General features: G+C 42.4%; 1 protein-coding gene across 2 annotated transcripts in view; it reads right to left on the bottom strand.

Moving 5' to 3' along the window:
* Window positions 1-20,071, bottom strand: part of LOC128697247 (zinc finger protein 706) — a 48,156-nt gene that overhangs the window by 4,188 nt on the left and 23,897 nt on the right. For both annotated transcript variants that reach the window (XM_070104179.1, XM_070104178.1), the window contains exon 3: window positions 9,605-9,753. In XM_070104179.1, the coding sequence (XP_069960280.1) occupies window positions 9,605-9,745 (141 nt within the window). In that variant the 5' untranslated portion in view covers window positions 9,746-9,753. The remainder of the gene's footprint in view (window positions 1-9,604; window positions 9,754-20,071) is intronic.

The following is a 20,071-nucleotide window of genomic DNA, read 5'->3' as shown; positions in this document are numbered from 1 at the left end:
TCAGCTACAATTGAAGTGTCAACCTTAGATACGTGGATGCATTCGAGTGCGAGGAGTATACAGATGCTCCTCAATTTATGACGTCTTCTGTTAAGATGTTGAATAATCTTCAATAATCTTGGGTCATGAATGTTGATACAATGCTACCTTATTGTGGGTGGGAATGTTGTAACTCAGGGCACTATCTGAAATATGTTTAAGTGCTTCTGGCAAGGCAGCTGTTAAGTAGATGACTGGGGTTTTTTTTTTTTTTTTGGTGGGGGGGGCAGCATCACCCTGCCTTGGTGGAGAGAGAGAGAAAAAAAAAGAGAATTCTTTGCATTGTACATTTTTTATAGGCAACTATGGTTTGGTAAGGTTTGCAGGAAACAGAACAAGTGCTTCCTGACTCAGGTTTCAGTCATATGATGACCCATCGCTGGAGCTTTTGGTCATCTAATCGAGAACTTATGCTGGCTTACCAGTCCACCTCTTCAAATATCATGGTTATGATTATAAACATTAAGTAGCAATGTGACAGGCAACTATATGTATGACTGAAGTATGGTAGATGAGATGATTATGGGAAGTCAAACCTTCAGACCAGCTGACAAATGGACAGGGTATACGCTGGTGGGTGCCGTATTTTGTGGCTTCTAAGACTTTAGTTTTAATGGCTCAGCATCGGATGTAACTAGGAGAGCTACAGCCCACCCCACACCCCAAACTTATAGCTCCTGTCACTCACTTCACTTTATATGATGCAGGCTGGTTTTTTGGAGACATTCCATGGAAAAAAAAAATGCGTCTAATAAGCCGCGAAACACGGTACTTTACTTTTGCAAACATTTACAAGTATGAGACAGTATGTACTACCCAGCCCCAGGTAGCTAGAACGAGGCAGTGCACAGAGAAGTGTTGGGAAAAAAGTATAGCAGAAGCAGAGATTTTATTAAATATGACATTTCGCCTACCATGTGAAATGTTATGTTTAACTTTTTCATGGTTAAAACCTCCGACCTGCAGTTTGTTTTCTGTGTTAACCCCCCCACAAAAAAAAAAAAAAAATGTAGAGAATCTTCAGAATGGCAACAAAAATACAAACTTTCATGGAAAACTTACGGAATTACACTGGTGCAAAAATCAGCAATTTCGCCCATTTTGAGTCCTATTTTAGGCCAGTTCCATTGTAGCTGACCAAACTCTTCAAATTCAAAATCTTATTTCTTTGCATAGTTTACAACATGTAGTTTACAACATGTAGTTTACAACATGTAGTTTACAACATGTAGTTTACAACATGTAGTTTACAACATGTAGTTTACAACATGTAGTTTACAACATGTAGTTTACAACATGTAGTTTACAACATGTAGTTTACAACATGTAGTTTACAACATGTAGTTTACAACATGTAGTTTACAACATGTAGTTTACATGTTATAAAAGTAAGTCACTAAAATGCCTGAGCATTTTGGCCAGACTAATACTGATGCTGACACACTACTTAAAACTAGACGCAGGTTATGGAGTAGTGAATTTTAATTATACATTATTACAAAAAGAGGGGTGGCAAGAATATCACAATTAATGAAATTTATAGCAGAGAGATGCAAAAAAAAAATTTGTATAATTAACAATAGTGCAATTTTAAGTATCAATATTTTAAAGTGATTTAGTAATCTCAAGTTAACTGGGATTTAAGTAGTTTCAAACTGGTACTATGATTTTAGGCATAGTATAGTATTTGTTTAGCTAAGTTTGGGAGATGAGATGATTTTTAAGTATAGCCCTAAATTGACTGGTAGACAGGGGACCTTTTGCTGGTTTAGGTAGTGGCTAACGCGATGGTCTGGAGTTTTGACTCTCTCTGATCGCGGGTTCTATCCCCGTCCGTGGTATGGTTAGGTAGTGAATTCCAGATCTTCAGGCCCTTTATGTGCATTGCATTTTTTGCATAGTGTGACACACACAAGGAATGTTGAAGAGTATTTTGTGCCTTGTGTTGTGCCTGTGTTATGTTGTAGCTATCTAGGAAAAATTTGAGAGGGTGGTTTATATTGGAGTTTAATGTTCTATACATATATAGCAGGCACAGTAACAGGAGTGTATATACAGGTCCTCCATCACAAATCCAGCATCATTGGGACCTGTAGTGTGTCGGATTACTGAGTTTGCCGGATTAAAGAGTGGTTAGGTTAGAATACACTTAATAAAATTAACCAACTTGACTTACACAAAGTTCATTGAACATTGGAAAAAATCGAACATTTCCGCTGCTTTGAGCTCAGTTTCAAGGGACTTTTCGTCATGAAAGCAATCAAAGTCATGTCTATTTCTGTAATATATCTTCCATTCTATCAAATGAAACCAAAAAAACGAGAATACCACCATAAAAACCACACAAAAATACTGTATACAGCAAAGAGGCGGCTAATGGCTGAAAAGTGAACTCCCTTATTTATTGTCCGCCTTTTTTATTTTTGATGTACGTTAAGAAGCATCTTTCCATCATACATTGCCCAAGTTTCAATAAGACAGCCCAACAAACAACTGAGAAAAAAATATTTACCAAAAATCATATATGGCAAGCCCAAGCCAGGTACTGGAAATAAGTCATTTTGACTTTGCTGAGTTATCCTAGGTTCTCTATACATACACTGCTATGTATGATAATCTATGTAACTGTATTTGTGTATACCTGAATAAACTTATTTATGTTCAGTCTGTCAATTGAGTACAAGAAACTGCCCATTCACCTATTTCAACTACCCAATAAAGTGGTCAGAAATTGGCAATTTGACCAATTTCACACAAATTTTTAATAGATGCCAATTTCAAAATAGTGTCCAGAATAAACAATGCAGACATTCCTGGCACTAAAATAACATTTTCTCTGTTCATTAGTCATGGCTCCAGGCCCCTCTTATATTACTCTTGCTTACCATTTGGAATTTTTATTCACACAAAAAAATAGAAGATTTACTGTTATGCAGACTGCTGCATTATTGTAATAATTGTACAAATACAGTGGACCCCCGCATAGCGATATTAATCCGTGCAAGAGAGCTCATTGTTATGCGAAATTATCGTTATGCGAATGAATTTTCCCCATAAGAAATAATGGAAATCAAATTAATCCGTGCAAGACACCCCGAAGTATGAAAAAAAAAATTTTTACCACATGAAATATTAATTTTAATACACACAAACTGAAAAAGGCATGCACAATTACATGACACTTACTTTTATTGAAGATCTGGTGATGATTGATGGGATGGGAGGAGGAGAGAGTCTTAATGTTTAGAAGGGGAATCCCCTTCCATTAAGACTTGAGGTGTCAAGTCCTTTTCTGGGGTTACTTCCCTTCTTCTTTTAATGCCACTAGGACCAGCTTCAGAGTCACTGGAGTTCTGTCGCACAACATATCTGTCCATAGTGGCCTGTACCTCTCGTTCCTTTATGACTTCCCTAAAGTGTTTCACAACATTGTCAGTGTAATAGTCACCAGCACGGCTTGCAATAGCTGTGTGAGGGTGATTTTCATCCATGAAGGTTTGCACTTCAAGCCACTTTGCACAGATTTCCTTAATCTTTGTAGTAGGCAATTTCTTCAATTTCTCTCTCCCCTCCTCCGAAGAAGTTTCCTCAGGTGTGGCCTCATGCTGATGAAGATGATCTATCAGCTCATCAGTGGTTAGTTCTTCATTGTCCTCCTCCACCAACTCTTCCACATCATCCCCACTAACCTCCAACCCCAAGGACTTTCCCAATGCCATAATGGATTCCTCAACTGGCATAGGATTCTCAGCATTAGCCTGAAACCCTTCAAAATCCCTTTGGTCTACACATTCTGTCCACGGTTTCTTCCAAGCAGAGTTCAAGGTCCTCTTAGTCACTCCCTCCCAAGCCTTACCTATAAGGTTTACACAATTGAGGATATTGAAGTGATCTCTCCAAAACTCTCTTAGAGTCAGTTGAGTTTCTGAGGTCACTACAAAGCACCTTTCAAATAGAGCTTTTGTGTACAGTTTTTTGAAGTTTGCAATAACCTGCTGGTCCATGGGCTGCAGGAGAGGAGTGGTATTAGGAGGCAAAACTTCACCTTAATGAATTTCATGTCCCCATAAAGTCGCTCTGCCACGTCTGTAGGATGACCAGCGGCATTGTCTAACACCAGGAGGCACTTAAGTTCTAATTTCTTTTCAGTTAGGTAATCTTTCACATTGGGGGCAAATGCATGGTGTAACCAGTCATAGAAAAAGTCCCTAGTGACCCATGCCTTACTGTTTGCCCTCCACAGCACACACAAATTTTCCTTGAGGACATTCTTTTGCCTGAACGGTCTGGGAGTTTCAGAGTGATACACTAATAAAGGCTTCACTTTGCAATCACCAGTAGCATTGGAACACATCAACAGAGTAAGCCTGTCTTTCATAGGCTTATGTCCTGGGAGTGCCTTTTCCTCCTGAGTAATGTAGGTCCTGCTTGGCATTTTCTTCCAAAACAGGCCTGTTTCATCACAATTAAACACTTGTTCAGGTTTCAGTCCTTCACTGTCTATGTACTCCTTGAATTCCTGCACATATTTTTCAGCTGCTTTGTGGTCCGAACTGGCAGCCTCACCATGCCTTATCACACTATGTATGCCACTACGCTTTTAAATCTCTCAAACCAACCTTTGCTGGCCTTAAATTCACTCACATCATCACTAGTTGCAGGCATTTTTTTAATTAAATCCTGATGCAACTTCCTAGCCTTTTCACTTATGATCACTTGAGAGATGCTATCTCCTGCTATCTGTTTCTCATTTATCCACACCAATAAGTCTCTCTCAACATCTTCCATCACTTGCGATCTCTGTTTCGAAAATACAGTTAAACCTTTGGCAAGAACAGCTTCCTTGATTGCCTTTTTGTTGCCCACAATAGTAGCGATGGTTGATTGGGGTTTACTATACAACCTGGCCAGCTCGGAGACACGCACTCCACTTTCATACTTATCAATGATCTCTTTCTTCATCTCTATAGTAATTCTCACCCTTATTGCTGTAGGGTTGGCACTAGAAGCTTTCTTGGGGCCCATGGTCACTTATTTTGCAGATAAAATCACCAGAAACACTGTAATAATACGAAATGTTCCGATTGTATGCTTGGATGTTACCGCGGAGGCTGGCTGGTAAACAATGCCACCGGTGGAACATGTGAGGCTGGCTAAGGGCCAGTCTTGGACGAACAGCGTTGAGCGGGTTTTTTAGCAGTATGCGAGGCAAAATCTTGGCGATAAAATGTAGCGGTATGCGGATTTAACGTTATGTGATGCCAACGGTATGCGGGGGTCCACTGTAATGTCAACCCATTCTCGATGCCGTATTGAAATTTAGACTGGCAGGCGGACAGGTATTGGACGGTGACGTCATCTGTTTACTCTTGAGCTTCGCTAAAGAATAGAACATTTCCGATACTGTGAGCACAATTTCAAGGTATTTTTCGTCATGAAAGCAATAAAAAATCACATCTATTTCTGTAATGTATCTTCCATTCTATCAAATGAGACTGAGAAAATGAGAATATAACCATAAAAACCATACAAGAATATACCGCTAAGCGGCCACTAATGGCTGAGAAGTGAACTCCGCTATTTATGGTCTGATTTCTTTCATTTTTGGTGTACATTAAGAAGTATCTTTCCGTCATACATTGCCCAAGTTTCAATAAGATAACCCAACAAATAATTGAGAAAATAATAATAATAATAACAGACCAGAGGCCTAGCTTCTCCCTAAGAGCCCCGTGAGGGCAGGGACTGTGGCTAGGCCTGGGGACACTTGGTCCCAAAGACGAGGGGGTACTTGTACCTCCTCCCATGGGAGACTTATGTCTCGAGACACTCCCCAGGTAGGGAGCCAAGGCTGGGTCACCATTATTTGGAAAAGACCCGGGCCAGGAGAGTACCAGCGAATAAAAAAAAAAGAAAGAAAGAAAGAAAAAAAAACGGCTATATAGAAAACCGCTTGTTATGCAGAGTATTTCAAGCAAATTAGGTCAGTGTCCCAGGATAACACCCACACTAGTCGGCTAACACCCAGGTACCCATTTACTGATGGGTGAACATAGACAACAGGTGTAAAGAAACACACCCAATGTTTCTACCCTGGCTGGGAATCGAATATTTACCAAAAATAATATATGGCTAACCCAAGCCAGGTACTAAAAATAAGCCACGTTGTCTGACTTTTTTGGGTTATCCTAGGTTCTCTACACACATGCTGCTATGTGTGATGATCTATATACAGAAAATAGCTTTTTTGTTTCAGGTTTGTGGTGCAGTACGAATGTATATCAGAGCTAAACAAACCATACCACGGGCGGGTATAGAACCCACGATCACACCAAAAAATAGAAGATTTACTGTTATGCAATATTGTAATATGTAATTGTATAAGTATCACCACCACATTTGTGAATGTATATTAGACCCACCAGCTGACGTGTATTAGACGTGTGAGGTCGTTTGTTTACTCTTGAACACTGGCAAAAATTTAACATTTCCGCTACTTTGAGCTCCGTTTCAAGCCATTTCCAGTACTAAAACCAATCATAATCATCTCTATTTCTATAACATGTCTTCCATTCTATCAAATGAGACCAAGAAATCATAAATACAACTATAAAAACATACGAAAAACACTGCAAAGTCGCTGTTTTAATCGGTAATCACGGTCTCAGTTTTTTTCTCTTATTATACACTGTGTGCTGCAGGATTTGTTTTATGTGGTGCACACATACCACATATATGTACTCTCTCATATCTAGGCCCAAATTTACCACTCTCAGTTTATCAGAGTGAGCTGAGCTCATGGCGTAGATTTACGGTTTGGACGTAAAGCCATAGATCTACGGCACGGACCCTGAAAGGGTTAAAGTGTTTCTTCTTTTTAAGTCACCCTGCCTTGGTGGGATATGGCTGATGTGTTAATAATAAAAAAAAGTAAAGATTATTTATGGTTTACAGCATCCCAACTGAATCAGATCTATTAAAAACCTATAAAACAGACTGGGGGGTCACAGGGGGGGAGCCTTACCCATCCTCTGAAATACTGACAAAAAATTTAATATTTCTACAACTTGGAGTTCGATTTCAAGCTACTTCCAGTCTTGAAGCCAATTAAAATCATCTCTATTACTGTAACATGTCTTCCATTCTGTCAAATGATTCCAAGAAACTGTCAATAAAACCATAAAAAACATTCAAACATACACTACAAAATCTGTATTTTAAACCATACAAATGGTCACATTTTGTATTAATATTGGTGGAATTATCAACAATATGTTAGGTAAAAGGACACAAGTGCAAGTAATGTGACATTCTGTTTGTCCCATCTTGGACAGAATTGGGCAGGATTTTTTTTTTTTTTTGTATGGCACACTCACCGAACAGACCCATTCTCTCGTATCTAGGCCAAAATTTTCTGCTCACAGCTTACCTAAGTGAGCCAAGGTCATAACGTGTCGGACCCCAAGCTCAAAGCTCCAGTACTACAAGACGGACAGTGAAAGATTTCCCCAAAATGCTGGTACATACCAAGGCTCTTGTAGGCTCTCCACATTCTTCCCAGTGTAGGGAAAGACATTGTTCTTCATTTTTTTTTTTTTCAGCAAGTTGGCCGTCTCCCACCGAGGCAGGGTGACCCAAAACAGAAAGAAAATCCTCAAAAAGAAAATACTTTCATCATCATTCAACACTTTCACCTCACTCACACATTATCACTGTTTTTGCAGAGGTGCTCAGAATACAACAGTTTAGAAGCATATACATATAAAGATACACAACATATCCCTCCAAACTGCCAATATCCCAAACCCCTCCTTTAAAGTGCAGGCATTGTACTTCCCATTTCCAGGACTCAAGTCAGACTATATGAAAATAACCGGTTTCCCTGATATAAATCATGAGTTTATTGCATAGCTTAATACAAGTTGGAGCAGTCACCTCCAATGTAGCCAACAAGTGTAAATCAGCAGAGGTGACTGAAGCACGACAGTGCCCCCTCTACCAAAAACTATACTAGACACAAATAACCCACACATAGGAGTGAGAAGCTTATGACTGTTTCAGTCCAAGTTGGGCCATAGGCCAGGCTTGTCTGGTCAACTAGGCTGTTGCTGCTGGTGGTCTGCCAATCCACATAACAGCCTGGCTGATCTGTCACCTAGTAAAGATACTTATCCAAACACTTGCCCCCACAAGAAAAATGGACAATTAAAGACCAATCATTTACCAACTCTACACAAGCAATTAATCATCCAGGCGGGTCCTGCTTATACAGCTGGGCTACAGCTGTAAAGTAAAAATGGCTGTAAAGTGAAACAGTATTTTATAAATTATTATAAAAGCCTGATATGTTGTGTATCTTTATACGTATATGCTTCTAAACTGTTGTATTCTGAGCACCTCTGCAAAAGCAGTGATAATGTGTGAGTGTGGTGAAAGTGTTGAATGATGATGAAAGTATTTTCTTTTTGGGGATTTTCTTTCTTTTTTGGGTCACCCTGCCTCGGTGGGAGACGGCCAACTTGCTGAGAAAAAAAAAAAAAAAAAAAAAAAAAAAAAAAGCCTGATAACAAGTTTACACTATCATATTAAATAAGCAATAGAGGTAGACCTAAAAAATGTATATAAACATAAATTACTTACCTTAAAATATTTTCATACTTAGCTTATAGTGACTGGTGAATATATTCATTGTAGGAAGTCTGAATAAATGAAGAATGGTTATAACTGAAAATCACTGTATTAGCAAAATGCTGTAAAGTGGAGCACTGTAAAGTGAAGCACTGTAAAGTGGAGCACTGTAAAGTGGAGCACTGTAAAGTGGAGCACTGTAAAGTGGAGCACTGTAAAGTGGAGCACTGTAAAGTGGAGCACTGTAAAGTGAAGCACTGTAAAGTGGAGCACTGTAAAGTGAAGCACTGTAAAGTGAAGCACTGTAAAGTGAAGCACTGTAAAGTGGAGCACTGTAAAGTGGAGCACTGTAAAGTGGAGCACTGTAAAGTGGAGCACTGTAAAGTGAAGCACTGTAAAGTGGAGCACTGTAAAGTGGAGCACTGTAAAGTGGAGCACTGTAAAGTGGAGCACTGTAAAGTGGAGCACTGTAAAGTGGAGCACTGTAAAGTGAAGCACTGTAAAGTGGAGCACTGTAAAGTGAAGCACTGTAAAGTGGAGCACTGTAAAGTGGAGCACTGTAAAGTGGAGCACTGTAAAGTGGAGCACTGTAAAGTGGAGCACTGTAAAGTGGAGCACTGTAAAGTGGAGCCTGCCTGTACTGTAGAGGACAAGAGGATGGCAGATATTTAATAACAACACCAAACCTTACTTAAACTGTAACAGTGCAGGAATATCTTCCACATTACCTGCCACACCCGGCTGATGACAGTGTGACCCCTGACCTTATCCACACTATCAGTACAGTGACTTCCACATTACCTCCCACACCCAGCTGATGACAGTGTGACCCCTGACCTTATCCACACTATCAGTACAGTGACTTCCACATTACCTCCCACATCTTAACTAGTACCATATACTACTTCTACTCTTACAGTTCTAACTGGTCCCTTACCCTACATATAGGGCATTGAAATGTCAGGGCCTTCATGGCAGCCTTTTTCTGTTCATTGGCATTGTGTCCAGCCTTTTTCATTGCTGCTTGCCTCTGCTTATTCTTTTCTTGGGATTGTGCTTTCTGATGTCCCCGAGCCATGGTTCAATCTGTGGAGAAAATGACAAAATAAATACACCTTCTATTTTTTGAATGTCCAAAACAATTCATGACCATAAAGGCAATATGATGGAGGTCACATACTGTATTTCGTGCCTTATTAGACGCATTTTTCCCCTAAAAGTCCTCAAAAACCAGCCTGCGTCCTATACTCTGGAGGTCAGTGACGGGAGCTATAAGTTCGGGATGTGGGATGGGCTGTAGCTCTCCCAGTTACATCTGATGCCGAGCCATTGAAACTAAAACAAGTCTTATAAGCCGCATCTTATAAGCCACAAAATATGGTACAGTGGAACCTCAAATATCGAACTTTTTTCGGTCCAGAAGGCTGTTCGAATGCCTTTACTGAATGAATTTATTCCCATCAGGAATAATGTAAATTAGATTAGTCCATTTCAGACCCTCAAAATACACTTATAAAAGCACTTATAAAAATACACTTACATAATTGGTTGTGTTGGGAGCAGTTCGATTTTTGAGGTTCCACTGTACTTACACAGGTGCTTTTCAACATTACAATGGTCCAACTTACAGTATTTCGACTTATGATGGTACAAAAGCAATTACTTTGGAGACTAAAACTTAAGATAATTACCCAGCAAGTCCATAATTTATATTTATTTACTTTTAAAAAGAAATATTTACATAGTTACAGTAATTATTTATTTACTTATCGAGTGAAGTTATTTACTTAGCATATCACATACATAGTCAACTAAATATGTTCTGGACTTACGATGGGTTTGTCAGCATGTAACCCCATTTTAAGTCAACGATCACCTGTACTTCTCCTCTTTAATGCTTAGAGAGAGCCCACTAAAAACCTCTCACTTAGAGAGGAACTTATGAAAATGTTCCAGTCCATCCTGGATCACTGTAACTTGCCAGTGGTTCATAATAGACAAAAAATATCATCATAAGGTGCCTCTCCTATTTGGTGGACTCCTCGGCCAAGATACTGTAAATTTTTATTCTGAACAGAGATGATAGTGGAATGTATGCGGTGCAAGATTGACCGATACGTAAAATAACACCTGCCTCTGCTTGCTTCTGTATCAAGTACCGTAAATACACACACAAGTAGACCTTGCGAATACAGCCTCTCCTCACTTAACAATGGAATTCTGTTCCTAAGACCACGTTGGTAAATGGATTCGTCGGTAAGTGAGGAGCATAGTATGATGACAGTGGGTTTGTGTCGACTATCTTTGATATTGTTTTAATGTCACATTTGCACCATTTATAACATTTTTAATATATTCTTAAATGTTTATACAGTACAGTGGACTCCCGGTTAACGATATTTTTTCACTCCAGAAGTATGTTCAGGTACCAGTACTGACCGAATTTGTTCCCATAAGGAATATTGTGAAGTACATTAGTCCATTTCAGACCCCCAAACATACACGTACAAACGCACTTACATAAATACACTTACATAATTGGTTGCATTCGGAGGTGATCGTTATGCGGGGGTCCACTGTACTTTACTGTATATTGTAATAAACAGAATAGAGGAAATCAGCTCTAATATACATTATTTAGGTATGCATACTGGTCATAAGTCCGAGGTGTCGGTAAACGACTATGTAGCTAAGTGAGGAGAGGTGTACTGTAAATACACAGACAAGAAGACCTTGGTAATAATACATGCCAATAACAAAATGACTTTGGCAAAAGTTGACACAGCGATGTTAGTACTTTAACCCTTTGACTGTCGCAACCCCCAATCCTGAGGTGTCTCCTGGTGTCGCAAAATTTAAAAAAAAAAAATTATTTTTTCTTATGAAATGATAGAGAATCTTTTCCCAATTGTAATGACACCAAAAAACGAAATTTGATGGAAAACTGACGGAATCATGCTCTCGCGAAGTTAGCGACCTCGGCGCTGTTTACAAATCGGCGATTTCGCCCACTTTGATCCCTATTTTCGGCTAATTCCATTGTTCCAGTCGCCCAAACTCATAGCTATTTCTTTAGAACTCTATTTTTTTCTATCGATTGAGTACAAGAAACTGCCCATTTACTGATTTCAACTACCTAATAATGAGGTCAAAAATTTGCAATTTGGCCAATTTCACAAAAACTAAAAAATATGACAATTTCAAAATAAGGTCCAGAATGAACAATGCAGACATTCCTGGCTCTAAAATAAAATTTTCTTTGTTCATCAGTCACGTCTCCAGGCCCCTCTGATATTACTCTTGCTTTCTATTTTGAATTTTTATTCAAACAAAAAATAGAAGACTTACTATTATGCAGACTACTGCAATACTGTAATAATTGTATAAATAACATCAACCCATTCATGACAGCATATTAGAATGGCTAGTTGGACATTTATTGGACAATGACATCATTTGTTTACTTTTGAACATGGGCAAAAATCAAACATTTCCCCTACTTTGAGCTCCACTTCCAGGTCTCGTTTTCTTGGTCTCATTTGATAGAATGGAAAACATATTATAGAAATAGAGATGATTTTGATTGATTTTACTATAAAATATTTTCCATTCTATCAAATGAGACCAAGAAAACGAGAATACAACCATAAATACTATACAAAAATAGACCACAAAGTCGGCATTTTAATTAAAAAAAAAAACGGTCGGAGTTTTTTCTTTCTCATTATGCACTGCGTGCTCCAGGATTTTTTTTTATATGGTGCACACTGACCACACAGACCCATTCTCTCACATGTGGGCCTATCAGCTTTCTCCTGCTTGATTTGAAGCCGCTAGAATTATGAGCATATGTACGTCAAACACGGTACCTCGTAAGACGTATGCATACGGCCGTGACAAAGGTTAAGTGAAATGAAGGGATGACAGGGTAGGGGAGGGGGGTCTCATCCTCTAAAAAGGTTGGAGGTGGGTGGGAGAGGGGGAAATATAGAGTGATAGGGGCTTGAACATCCAACAGGCTTGTGTGAGCATGTTAGATAGGAGTGGAGGCAAGTGGGTTTTATGATCTGAAGTGTTGTTGGAGTGTGAGCAAAGTAACATTGATGAAGGGATTCAGGGAAATATGTTAGTCATGCTGAGCCCTGAAGGTGGGAAATACAGTGCCTGCACTCTGAAGAAGGTAGAGGTGGGAAGTATAGTGCCTACATTCAGGAGGGGTGAAGATGTTACAGTCAGGAGAGTCTTCTGAACTAATGTCAGTGTGACTGACTGACTGGCTGTGAAGTGTTTTCTCATCTGTTGGGTCAGCCTACCTCAGTGGTAGACAGCCAGCTAGAAGTGGAATTTAAAAACAATACTTAGCAATAAACTTAGAACTTCCTGCAGCTAAATGTCAAAGCCAACAGAACAGGATGATGAAAATAATTACATTGCCGAAACTTATACTTAATTTAGAAAGCAACAAGTGGTCTGTAGTGGAACGACACATAAGTAGACCAAGATCTGAAATAAATCATACCACGGGTGGGGTTTGAACCCGCTGTCAGAGTCTCAAAACTCCAGACCGTCCAGATGGTACGGTTTGTTTGCAATTGTGTCATTACGATTTCATGAGTCAAGATCTGAAATAATTCACAATTACCTAACATATTTTGACACTTCATAACAAATAGCAGATAATGCTCACAATCAAAAGTGATTCCAGTAGCTCGATCATTAGCGCACTCAGCTCACACACTGAGGTCTGGGGTTGATACCCCGGTACAGCTGGAAAACATTAGGATGTGTTTCCATGAGACACCTGCTGTCCCTGTTCACCCATCAGTAAAATGAGTACCTGGGTGTTAGTCGACAGGTGTGGGTCACATCCTGGGACAAAATTAACCTAATTTGCCCAAAATGCTCTGCATAACAAGGGGCTTTCTATATAGCAGTGTGTCACTGATGTCAGCTAGGCCTCTATACAGTGGACCCCTGCTTTACGATCACCTCCCAATGCGGCCAATTATGTAAGTGTATTTATGTAAGTGCGTTTGTACGTGTATGTTTGGGGGTCTGAAATGGACTAATCTAAATCACAATATTCCTTATGGGAACAAATTCGTTCAGTACTGGCACCTGAACATACTTCTGGAATGAAATAATATCGTAAACCGGGGGTCCACTGTACTTTGTAAATGTACCGTGCAAATAAAGATAGTATTATTATAACTAGCTAGATATCACACAAGTCCAACAAAGAACTATTGTAAGAGAACAAAGAGGTAAGATAATGGATGAGAAATGGTATGGTGATACAGACAGGATGTGGAAAAAGACACATACAGTTTAGGACATTTATTAAAGGAAAAGTTTCCTATAATAAATGTCCTGTTAGGTAAAAGGACACAAGAGCAACTAATGTGACATTTTATAGTGGCAACGTTTCGCTCTCCAGGAGCTTTATCAAGCCATTATAGCTTGATAAAGCTCCTGGAGAGCGAAACATTGCCACAATAAAATGTCACATTAGTTGCACTTGTGTCCTTTTACTTTACATATTGTCGGTAATTCTACTAACAGTAATACAATAAATGTCCTGAACAGTACATAGGTGTCTTTTTCCACAATTTTTATTTATTTATTAACTCATCGGTTGTTTCCCACCAAGGCAGGGTGGCCCAAAAAGAAAAACTTTCACCATCAATCACTCCATCACTGTCTTGCCAGAGGGGTGCTTACACTACAGGTAGTGCCCAAACTTTGAAAGGCAGTGGGGGTATACTGCATTTGGAAGGTAATCTGACTGTGATGTCAGCACACCTCTGGAAAGACAGCAATTAAGTGAATGTTGGTGAATGTGTTTTCTTCTTTGGGTCACCTTGGCAAAACATGACCATTGAATTAAAAGAAAAAACATATAATTTTAAAAAAGTTAAGGCAACTCCTGAAATTCGTTGGATATAACTAATCTATAAGACTTTTAAACGCATCTAATGAACATAACCCACAAAAAAAATTCAATAAAAGAAGCAAAATATTAAAAAATTACTGTACTCAAAAATATTAACACTTGATATCAGTGAGAATGTTGGGGTGAAGGGTTGCAATGACTGGGAGGAGGAGGAGGAGGAGGAGCTTGTTAAGGGTTGTAACACCACCACTGTTACTGTGTACATGTCTCCCTCCCTCCTTCCTTACTTCCCTCCCTCCTTACTTCCCTCCCTCCTTCCTTACTTCCCTCCCTCCTTCCTTCCTTCCTTCCCTCCCTCCCTCCTTCCTTCCCTCCCTCCCTCTTTCCTTCCTTACTTCCCTCCTTCCTTCCTTCCCTCCCTCCTTCCTTCCTTCCTTCCCTCCCTCCTTCCTTCCTTCCTTCCCTCCCTCCTTCCTTCCTTCCCTCCCTCCTTCTTTCCCTCCCTCCTTCCTTCCTTCCCTCCTTCCTTCTTTCCCTCCCTCCTTCTTTCCCTCCCTCCTTCCTTCCTTACTTCCCTCCCGCCTTCCTTCCTTACTTCCCTCCCTCCTTCCTTACTTCCCTCCCTCCTTCCTTCCTTACTTCCCTCCCGCCTTCCTTCCTTACTTCCCTCCCGCCTTCCTTCCTTACTTCCCTCCCGCCTTCCTTCCTTACTTCCCTCCCGCCTTCCTTCCTTACTTCCCTCCCTCCTTCCTTACTTCCCTCCCTCCTTCCTTCCTTACTTCCCTCCCTCCTTCCTTCCCTCCCTCCCTCCTTCCTTACTTCCCTCCCTCCTTCCTTCCTTACTTCCCTCCCTCCTTACTTCCCTCCCTCCTTCCTTCCCTCCCTCCTTCCTTCCTTCCTTCCTTACTTCCCTCCCGCCTTCCTTCCTTACTTCCCTCCCGCCTTCCTTCCTTACTTCCCTCCCCGCCTTCCTTCCTTACTTCCCTCCCGCCTTCCTTCCTTACTTCCCTCCCTCCTTCCTTCCTTACTTCCCTCCCTCCTTCCTTCCTTACTTCCCTCCCTCCTTCCTTCCTTACTTCCCTCCCTCCTTCCTTCCTTACTTCCCTCCCTCCTTCCTTCCTTACTTCCCTCCCTCCTTCCTTCCTTACTTCCCTCCCTCCTTCCTTCCCTCCCTCCTTCCTTCCCTCCCTCCTTCCTTCCATCCCTCCTTCCTTCCTTCCCTCCCTCCCTCCTTCCTTCCTTCCCTCCTTCCTTCCTTCCCTCCTTCCCTCCCTCCTTCCTTCCTTCCCTCCCTCCTTCCTTCCCTCCTTCCTTCCTTCCCTCCCTCCTTCCTTCCCTCCCTCCTTCCTTCCTTCCCTCCTTCCTTCCTTCCCTCCCTCCTTCCTTCCCTCCCTCCTTCCTTCCTTCGTTCCTTCCTTCCTTCCCTCCCTCCATACTTCCTTCCCTCCTTCCTTCCCTCCCTCCATTCCTTCCTTCCTTCCCTCCTTCCCTCCCTCCTTCCTTTCTTCCCTCCTTCCTTTCCTCCTTCCTTCCTTCCCTCCTTCCTTCCTTCCCTCCTTCCTTCCTTCCTTCCTTCCCTCCTTCCTTCCTTCCTTCCTTACTTCCCTCCCTCCTTCCTTACTTCCCTCCCTCCTTCCTTCCTTACTTCCCTCCCTCCTTCCTTCCCTCCCTCCTTCCTTCCTTACTTCCCTCCCTCCTTCCTTCCTTACTTCCCTCCCTCCTTACTTCCCTCCCTCCTTCCTTCCCTCCCTCCTTCCTTCCTTCCTTCCTTACTTCCCTCCCTCCTTCCTTCCTTCCTTCCTTACTTCCCTCCCGCCTTCCTTCCTTACTTCCCTGCCGCCTTCCTTCCTTACTTCCCTCCCGCCTTCCTTCCTTACTTCCCTCCCGCCTTCCTTCCTTACTTCCCTCCCTCCTTCCTTCCTTACTTCCCTCCCTCCTTCCTTCCTTACTTCCCTCCCTCCTTCCTTCCTTACTTCCCTCCCTCCTTCCTTCCTTACTTCCCTCCCTCCTTCCTTCCTTACTTCCCTCCCTCCCTCCTTCCTTCCTTACTTCCCTCCCTCCTTCCTTCCTTACTTCCCTCCCTCCTTCCTTCCTTACTTCCCTCCCTCCTTCCTTCCCTCCCTCCTTCCTTCCTTCCTTCCCCCCTTCCTTCCTTCCTTCATTCCCTCCTTCCTTCCTTCCTTCCCTCTTTCCTTCCTTCCTTCCCTCCTTCCTTCCCTCACTCCTTCCTTCCCTCTCTCCTTCCTTCCCTCCCTCCTTTCTTCCTTCCCTCCCTCCTTCCTTCCTTCCCTCCTTCCTTCCTTCCCTCCCTCCCTCCTTCCTTCCTTCCCTCCTTCCTTCCTTCCCTCCTTCCTTCCCTCCCTCCGTCCTTCCCTCCTTCCTTCCTTCCCTCCTTCCTTCCTTCCTTACCTCCTTCCTTCCCTCCTTCCTTCCTTCCTTCCCTCCTTCCTTCCTTCCTTCCCTCCCTCCTTCCTTCCTTCCCTCCTTCCTTCCCTCCTTCCTTCCTTCCTTCCCTCCCTCCTTCCCTCCTTCCTTCCTTCCTTCCCTCCCTTCTTCCTTCCTTCCTTCCCTCCATCCTTCCTTCCTTCTTTCCTTCTTCCTTCCTTCCCTCCTTCCTTCCTTCCCTCCTTCCTTCCTTCCCTCCTTCCTTCCTTCCCTCCCTCCTTCCTTCCCTCCTTCCCTCCTTCCTTCCCTCCTTCCTTCCTTCCCTCCCTCCTTCCTTCCTTCCCTCCTTCCTTCCTTCCCTCCTTCCTTCCTTCCCTTTTTCCTTCCTTCCTTCCCTCCTTCCTTCCTTCCCTCCCTCCCTCCTTCCTTCCCTCCCTCCATTCTTCTTTCCTTCCTTCCTTCCCTCCTTCCTTCCTTCCCTCCTTCCTTCCCTCCCTCCCTCCTTCCTTCCTTCCCTCCTTCCTTCCTTCCTTCCCTCCTTCCTTCCTTCCTTCCCTCCTTCCTTCCTTCTTCCTTCCCTCCTTCCTTCCTTCCTTCCTTCCCTCCTTCCTTCCTTCCTTCCTTCCCTCCCTCCTTCCTTCCTTCCCTCCCTCCTTCCTTCCTTCCCTCCTTCCTTCCTTCCCTCCTTCCTTCCTTCCTTCCTTCCTTCCTTCCTTCCCTCCCTCCTTCCCTCCCTCCATCTTCCTTCCTTCCTTCCATCCTTCCTTCCTTCCTTCCTTCCTTCCCTCCCTCCCTCCTTCCTTCCTTCCCTCCTTCCTTCCTTCCTTCCCTCCTTCCTTCCTTCCTTCCCTCCTTCCTTCCTTCCTTCCCTCCTTCCTTCCTTCCTTCCTTCCTTCCTTCCCTCCTTCCTTCCTTCCTTCCCTCCTTCCTTCCTTCCCTCCCTCCTTCCTTCCTTCCCTCCTTCCTTCCTTCCTTCCTTCCTTCCCTCCTTCCCTCCTTCCTTCCTTCCCTCCTTCCCTCCTTCCTTCCTTCCTTCCTTCCTTCCTTCCCTCCCTCCCTTCCTCCTTCCTTCCCTCCCTCCCTCCTTCCTTCCTTCCCTCCCTCCCTCACCAACAAAGCACTTGTTAAGGATCCCTCACATTATTAACCTCAAGAAGCCAAGTACTGACAATATTTTTTTTTTAAAGGAAGGGTAGGACTGGATTCCTCCAGTTCGGTGAACATACAGTGGACCCCCGGTATTCGATATTAATCCGTTCCTGAGAGCTCATCAAATACCGATAATATCGAAAACCGAATCAATTTTCCTCATAAGAAATAATGAAAATCAAAATCCATGCAAGACACCCAAAAGTATGAAAAAAAAATTTTACTACATGAAATAATAAGTTTAATGCAATAGAATAATTACAATAACAATAAAATAATTGACACTTACCTTTAATGAAGATCTGGTGATGATTGATGGGATGGAAGGAGGGGAGAGGTGTTAGTGTTTAGAAGGGGAATCCCCTTCCATTAGGACTTGAGGTAGCAAGTCCTTTTCCGGGGTTACTTCCCTTCTTCTTTTAATGCCACTAGGACCAGCTTGAGAGTCACTGGACCTCTGTCGCACAACAAATCTGTCCATAGAGCTCTGTACCTCCCGTTCTTTTACGATTTGTCTAAAATGAGCCACAACATTGTCATTGTAATAGCTGTGTTAGGGTAATTTTCATCCATAAAGGTTTGCACTTCAACCCACTGTGCACACATTTCCTTAATTTTTGAAGTAGGCACAATATATTCCACAACTGGTATAGGCTTCTCAGGGTTAGCCCCAAACCCTTCAAAATCTTTCTTAATTTCCATACTAATTCTCACCCTTTTTACCACAGGGTTGGCACTAGAAGCTTTCTTGGGGCCCATGGTGACTTATTTTGCAGAAACAAGCACCAAACACAGTGATAATATGGATAATATTGAATGTACTGAATGTATCCTTAGATGCGCGCACACTGGCTGGCTTGTAAACACTGGCACCACGAGGGCAGTTCAGGCCACATGTGGACAGGTCTACGTCTGGTTTAATCATTCGGGTTTATCAAACACCGTTTTTTTGGTTTTCAATCGAATACCGAGGAAATTTTTTTGCAATATAATGCATCGAATACCGGATTTATCGAATACCGATGCCATCGAATACCAGGGGTCCACTGTATTTAACGCATGTGAGATTAACATCCAGATACATATTAACAGTTAGGTGAACAGATTTAATGTATGTGAGACTAACATCCAGATACAGTGGACCCCCAGTTTTCATCCAGTCCGGACATCGTACAATTCGGATTTCGACCACTTATTTTTGGCAAATTTTTACCCCGGGTTTCGTACATCTACTCAGAAATCATCTGTATCAGATGGGTCCGCCCACCTGGGGTGCAGCTGCTCAAACGTATGTGACTCAGTCTGCCTCTGTCATTGGGTCAGTGAGCAGTACTCTGCGCATTCATCCGAAACATTTCATAATATGTAATTCATTGTTTCTGTGCTTGTTTGTTGAGTGCGACTGCAAAATAAGCCACCATGGGGCCAAAGAAAGTTCAGAGCGGCAGCCCTTTGAAAAAGGCGAGAAAAATGATAGAATTCAATGGTGATAGAGGGTGGTAGTGATGGTGGTAGTGATGGTGGTAGTGATGGTGGTAGTGATGGTGGTAGTGATGGTGGTAGTGATGGTGGTAGTGATGGTGGTAGTGATGGTGGTTGTGATGGTGGTAGTGATGGTGGTAGTGATGGTGGTAGTGATGGTGGTAGTGATGGTGGTAGTGATGGTGGTAGTGATGGTGGTTGTGGTGGTGGTTGTGATGGTGGTAGAGTTTGGTAGTGATGGTGGTAGAGGGTGGTAGTGATGGTGGGTGTGATGGTGGCAGAGGGTGGTTGTGATGGTGGCAGAGGGTGGTTGTGATGGTGGTAGAGGGTGGTAGTGATGGTGGGTGTGATGGTGGTAGAGGGTGGTAGTGATGGTGGTAGGGGGTGGTAGTGATGGTGGGTGTGGTGGTGGTAGGGGGTGGTAGTGATTGTGGAATAGGGTGGTAGGGGGTGGTAGTGATTGTGGAATAGGGTGGTAGGGGGTGGTAGTGATTG

This window comes from Cherax quadricarinatus, chromosome 89 (assembly GCF_038502225.1).
Source record: "Cherax quadricarinatus isolate ZL_2023a chromosome 89, ASM3850222v1, whole genome shotgun sequence".
Classification (NCBI taxonomy): domain Eukaryota; kingdom Metazoa; phylum Arthropoda; class Malacostraca; order Decapoda; family Parastacidae; genus Cherax; species Cherax quadricarinatus.
This window is presented reverse-complemented; position numbering and strand designations above follow the sequence as displayed.